Below are 6000 nucleotides of genomic sequence, written 5' to 3'. Positions count from 1 at the left end.
GTGGTGGAGGCTGGTACAATTGCAACATTTAAGAGGCATTTGGATGGGTATACGAATAGAAAGGGTTTGGAGGGATATGGGCCGGGTGCTGGCAGATGGGACTAGATTGGGTTGGGATATCTGGTCGGGATGGACCGAAGGGTCTGTTTCCATGCTATACATCTCTATGACTCTATGACTCTATGACTCACTCTGTTTCCTCTCAGCGGTTATTGATAATTGATGACTGACATCAGTATCAATTAAAATGTAGCAAAAAAAAAAGGATATAGACAAAAAAATATATAAGCAGGAGATTTAAAGTCTCCACAGTTCAGTAAATAAAGGGTGATTTGGTGACAGGATACCCATCTCGGTGCAGTTATTTCACACACTCTCTGGGTGCATAAACATTTCCTCAGATTCTCTTCCATTCCACTTCCTCCATAACATAAGTTCAACCCTCTGGTCTGAGGCACACCCGCCATGAGGAAAAGGTTCTCACAATCCACTCTCTCGTAATTTTGTATACTTTAATCAGATCACCCCCTCAGCCTCCTCTGCTCCAGGGGGAAAATAAACCAGCCTACCTTGTGTCTCCTGAGACTTTTTATCCCAGACAAGATCCTGGTGAATCTCCTCTGGACCCTCACCACCTTTGTTCCTCAGTACTCCCCAGGGACCTACCATTTGTGTATAACCTTTATAAGAGCTTCCAAAATGCAATGCCTCACACTTACAACACAAAAAAAATTAAAATGTAGTAAGTGCCTTTTTCTTTTAAAAAAACAGTGCAACTAATAAAAATCAACAAAAGTAATTCACTCAAGGGGACAACTGGGCCCTCAATTTAAAACTTCATCCAAAAGTTGGCACCTTAACAACGAAATATTTGTTCAATATGACTTCAGTGTACTGGCTTAGATCTGGTGCTTTTCTGGAGTAGGTCGTGAGCCCATTAGATTTTGACTTCAACATCTTCGGAAGGTCGGTGTGGACTTGTTGGGCCGAACGGCCTGTTTCCACACTGTAAATAATCTAATCTAATCCCCTAAATCGGCTGTGGCCTATTTTCCAGCCACCGCTCATTGCGCACAATTATGACAATCAGGCAGGGTCTGCTTTGCAAAATCAGGTATTACTAAGAAAAGCTGGCATCTGTGGAGAGAAGGATGAGTTGAGTTTCAAGTCCAGTGACCCTTCTGAGAGCTGAGGTTTTCCCAGAGGTTTCTGATTTTGTTTCAAGTTTCCAGCATCTATAATTCTTTGGTTATTTTTTGGTGGTCTAGCGTCTGAAAAGTGCTGAAGGGACACTCATGAAAAGTTTTCATACAAAGTGACAAAGTTTGCAAATGTTACAAATTCTATTAATGTAACAGATAGTAATGAGGGTTGCTGGCAAAGACAGGATGGTAAAATGTGTAGTAGTACAGCAGAGTTCCATGCAGAGATGTGTGACATTCAATGGTGTTACCATCACTGAATCCTCCACTATCAACTTCCTGGGGGGGTTTATTATTGACGAGAAACTCAACTGGACTGGCTACAAAAGAATGTTACAGGTTAGGAATGCTGCAGCAAGTAATTCACCTCCTGACTCCTGATGAATGGCTTTTGCCCGAAACGTCGATTTCGCTGCTCCTTGGATGCTGCCTGAACTGCTGTGCTCTTCCAGCACCACTAATCCAGAATCTGGTTTCCAGCATCTGCAGTCATTGTTTTTTCCCCATAGCCTGTCCACCATCTACAAGGCACAAGTCAGGAGTGTGATGGAATACTCCCCACTTGCCTGGATGAGTGCAGCTCCAATAACACTCAAGAAGCTTGACACAATGCAGGACAAAGCAGCCTGTTTGAGTGGCACTATATCCACAAGTATCCACTCCCTCCACCACCAATACTCAGTAGCAGCTATGTGTATTATCTACAAGATGCGCTGCAGAAATTCAACAAAAGATCCTCAGTTAGCACTTTCCAAACCCACAGCCACTTCCATCTAGAAGGACAAGGGCAGCAGACACATGGGAACACCACCCCCTGCAAGTTCCCCTCCAAGCCACTCACTGTCATGACTTGGAAATATATTGCCATTCCTTCACTGTCGCTGGGTCAAAATCCTGGATTTCCCTCCCTAAGGGCATGTAGGTCAACCCACAGCAGGTGGACTGCAGTGGTTCAAGAAGACAGCTCACTACCACCTTCTCAGGGTAACTAGGAATGGGCAATAAATGCTAGCCAGCCAGCAACGCCAAGTCTCACAAATGAATAATAAATAAAACAAGTGATGTTCTTTTGGAGGAATGGTAAACTGCAAGTTTGAAACGTGGAGATGAGCAAAACGACTTTAGCATTAATATCCCAAAAAGGTGGTTGGGAAGTGTGATAAGGTGGCTAATAAACTAAGAGTTACTTGAGCTTTTAAAACAAGGACCCAACTACAAAGATAACAGCAGAACCATTTTTTAAAAATTACTGATTAAGCCTCAGCTGGAGTACAGTGAAGAGTCTGGGCACCAAATTTCAGGTAAAATAGGAAAGCCTTAGGACTGATGGAGGCAGCACTGCCTGCAGGTTCCCCTCCAAGCCACTGACCATTCCGAACTGGAAATGTACCGCTGTTCCTTCAATGAGATTGGGTCAAAATCCTGTAGTATAGATAATGCACCTACACCCCACTGACTGTAGTTGTTCAAGGCAGCAGCTCATCGTCACCTTTAAAAAGATATTTTGGAAAGAGCAAAAAAATACTGGCTTAACCAGGAATGGTGCTCATCATTAGATCCTTAGTTCCAGACTTGCACTGAATTCAAATTCAAGCCATCTGTCCTGGCGGGATTCGAACATACCTGGGTCTCTGGATTAACAGTCCAATGATAATACCACTGGGTCACTGCCTCCACTTGTTTGTTTAGTACCTCATCTCCTTTTTCCTGTCTCAGCACATATCCTTTGGTACCTTCACCCACCAAAAAAAATGTTTATCTCAGTCAATTTAACCCTTTAAACACTGGCATAATTAGGATCCATCTGTCTTACAGTCTCTCGAAGGTGATGGGAAATGTAAACGATGCTTCAACTCTTGCTGGAAGATGACAGCATCCCGAGAAATGAATGCTGATGCTGCGCTCAAAAGCGATCCGTATCCCTCATAGTCTTCGTCCTTTGACTGAAGGTGTTGATCTGGTAACTAAACCCATGACAGATCAATGCCTGTGTGGGATTCCATTATAGAGATTGCAAGGATCAGCTGAAACACCGCTCTGTGGCATTTGTCCATCTAACAGAGATGGGGCTGTTGAACACTGAACAAAGAACTTTCTTGAATACAGAACATTTCAAAGTATCAACATTGCAGTGGTGTCAGATATACAACAGCCAACTGGTGCAGTAAAAGGTGCCTCAAACAGCCATCAAACAAAACAATCAATCCCACTCTTGAAAGCTCCAAACTGACATGCAGAGTGCAAAACGATATTTTTTGGGGGTGGTATGGTTTCAATAGTGTCTTTTATATGAAGAAATGATTTCTGTCATGACCCCTGAATGGCCTTAAGGTTATATCCCCTTCTTCTAGATTCCTGGACTGTGTGAGATTGTTCTTCTACCCTTTTAAGCCCTACATTGATTAGATCACCTTAACCATCAACACACAAGGAAGTACAAAGTCTCAACTGTGTCTGGCCCGACCATATACCCTGCAGACGCAGTCTGGGTCTATTTTAATGCCTGGTTTAGCATCACACTAGGCAACTCTATAATCTCTCTGGAAGGAGGAAAAAGAAAGGCCAGTCCAAAGCAAATATTAATTGTGTTTTATTGAAACAGGATACAAAATATACCCAAAGCTCTGGGAAAAATTCCTGCTCTCCACAAAACTTGCTAAATTTTTCTTTTAAACATCAGTGGTGTAGAAGCATTATGGGAAAGAGGGGTTAAAAAAAAAAGACTTAACTTGGCATCCAGTGAAGCTACACAATCACACAGAGTAAAGATGAAATTCATTACATGTCTGTGTATGCGTGCACATATGTGCACATGTAGCGGGCAAATGTCAACATCAGAAATTTTGCTCACAATCACACCAGTACGCTCTAAGACAAGTGGAAGGGACGGTCTGAGAGTTGCTATCACTCTCAAAGCATTGTATGTTTCATACCTGGACAGTGTGCTGCTGTTTTGGGTTCTTGTAATGAGACAGTCCGAAGCAGAGAGAGTCTCTGGTGCTTTCAATTAACATCAGTGCGGAACACTGTTAGAAAAAGAGAGAGAAAAAAAATCTATTATAATTCAATTTCCAGAACCAAAAATAGAAATTGCTGGAAAAGCTCATCAGGTCTGGTAGCATCTGTGGAAAGAAGTCAGAGTTAACATTTTGGGTTGAGTGACCGTTCCTCACAACTCAATTTCCACCTCAACATAAGCTAGATGTACAAAACCGTAGTGTCTGTTCAAATGCTGGCTCATTCAGATCAGGACCCCTGAGTAAATTGGTCGCCACTGGTATCCATTGCTGACATTAGCAGCACTTAGCCTCAAAATTCCTGTCTTCATGTGGGTCATGGTTTCTCCTGCATTAGTAAAAAAACTGCACCGCACAGCACTGAATAATGCTCTGCATAGGTTCCTCACATCTCAACAAGGCAATTCGATTCCAGTCTGTACCTCACTCCCAGGCATCCATTATTCCATATTAAAACCATTTGAACCCCTTGATTATGTCCTAGTCTATAACTAACTCTTAGGTATCAGTTATTTCAAGGTATCTTTAATTCCTTCAACTTATCTGTAAACATGTCAGGTACCATAATATGGGTCTTGTAAATGAAGTGCTCTCCTCTTTTCTTGGCCAGCAGTAGAACTTTGTCAAACAGGAATAAAGTGCGTTCGTTTTTGGCTCGGTGTATCCGGAATGTTCCTTCCAAGACCAGCTCTCCGTACGTTGTCAGATCTGGTCCATTCCAATTGATCAGCAAGCTCTGTACCTCCTGGGAAGACAAACATGAAGTTCCCCACTCTTTAAACAGCTGTCACACAAGCGGAATATGTTCAAGAGCAACATGGCCACCCAAACTATTTATCCCTATTCCACATCCCACTTCCACCAAACATCAGAAGGGGGTACAGTCAGTAACACAGGGTGCTGGTGGTGGTGGAGGGATGCGTATCTACTGTGTGGCAGTGTGGGGCAGCTGGATTGACATCAGGAGAGATACAATCAGTAACACAGGATGCTGGGAGAGAGGGGTTACTGAGTGACAGCGTGAAGGAGCTGGATTAACATCAGGAGAGATGCAGTCAGTAACACAGAGGAATAAGGATTACTGAGTGACCGTGTGAGGTAACTAGATTACTATCAGGAATAATTAGTAACACAGACAGCAGGTTTACTGAGGCAGCTGGCTTAACGGCAGTAGAGATGCAGTTTTACTTTCAAACAATGAAGTGATCTGACAAAACAGATGTCGCATAATATCTTTTTTCAAGACTTAAGTGAATTTCGTTTCCAGATAGCCTCATTAGGAACAACTAGTTAATGTCAAAGAATGGCAAATGCACTCACAGCTTGCGCACCGCACTTTGTGTGATTGACATTTTTATTACCTAATACCGTCATTTCTTTGAGAAATGCTCTAAATGCCTGTGAGCATACCTACACAAAATTGAGAACGGTGAAGTGGATAAAGACTTTTTGTCATCGATAATGTGAATACCTGTGAGCTGAATGAGTAAGCTGAGAAGCTTTCCACAGTAAATTGCAAAGCTTGTTATGTTAATTTCACAAGCATTTAAAGACCTACCAAGCTTGCCAATGGCTCCCTGGCTTTGTACATGGTGGATACTGGGACACATGAGAATGCGTGGAGATATGGAGGACATTGGAGTCAGAGGGATATGGGGTTCATGAGAAGGAGTAAAGGGTGAGTGAGGTTTGAGTACCTGCTTGTCATGACTATAAGTGGCCCAATTCTCCAGTGAATGGACAAAGGCCATCCAGCATGTTGGCCAACCCCTTCAACTGCC

At 42.8% G+C, this 6000-nt stretch overlaps 2 protein-coding genes across 16 annotated transcripts in view; one reads left to right on the top strand and one right to left on the bottom strand.

Moving 5' to 3' along the window:
- The window catches only part of LOC122553810 (pleckstrin homology domain-containing family G member 3), a 195418-nt gene that overhangs the window by 29862 nt on the left and 159556 nt on the right, over positions 1–6000 (bottom strand). For all 15 annotated transcript variants that reach the window (XM_043698173.1, XM_043698160.1, XM_043698161.1 and 12 more), the window contains 2 exons: positions 4782–4964; positions 4136–4228 (listed from right to left, as the gene is read on the bottom strand). In XM_043698173.1, coding sequence (XP_043554108.1) covers positions 4136–4228; positions 4782–4964 — 276 coding nt within the window. The remainder of the gene's footprint in view (positions 1–4135; positions 4229–4781; positions 4965–6000) is intronic.
- srp14 (signal recognition particle 14) overlaps positions 1–6000 on the top strand; it is a 62078-nt gene that overhangs the window by 53030 nt on the left and 3048 nt on the right. The window lies entirely within an intron of this gene.

The sequence above is a fragment of the Chiloscyllium plagiosum genome, chromosome 10 (genome assembly GCF_004010195.1).
Source record: "Chiloscyllium plagiosum isolate BGI_BamShark_2017 chromosome 10, ASM401019v2, whole genome shotgun sequence".
Classification (NCBI taxonomy): domain Eukaryota; kingdom Metazoa; phylum Chordata; class Chondrichthyes; order Orectolobiformes; family Hemiscylliidae; genus Chiloscyllium; species Chiloscyllium plagiosum.
Note: the sequence above shows the minus strand (reverse complement) of the source record. Positions and strands in the feature narration are given on the sequence as shown.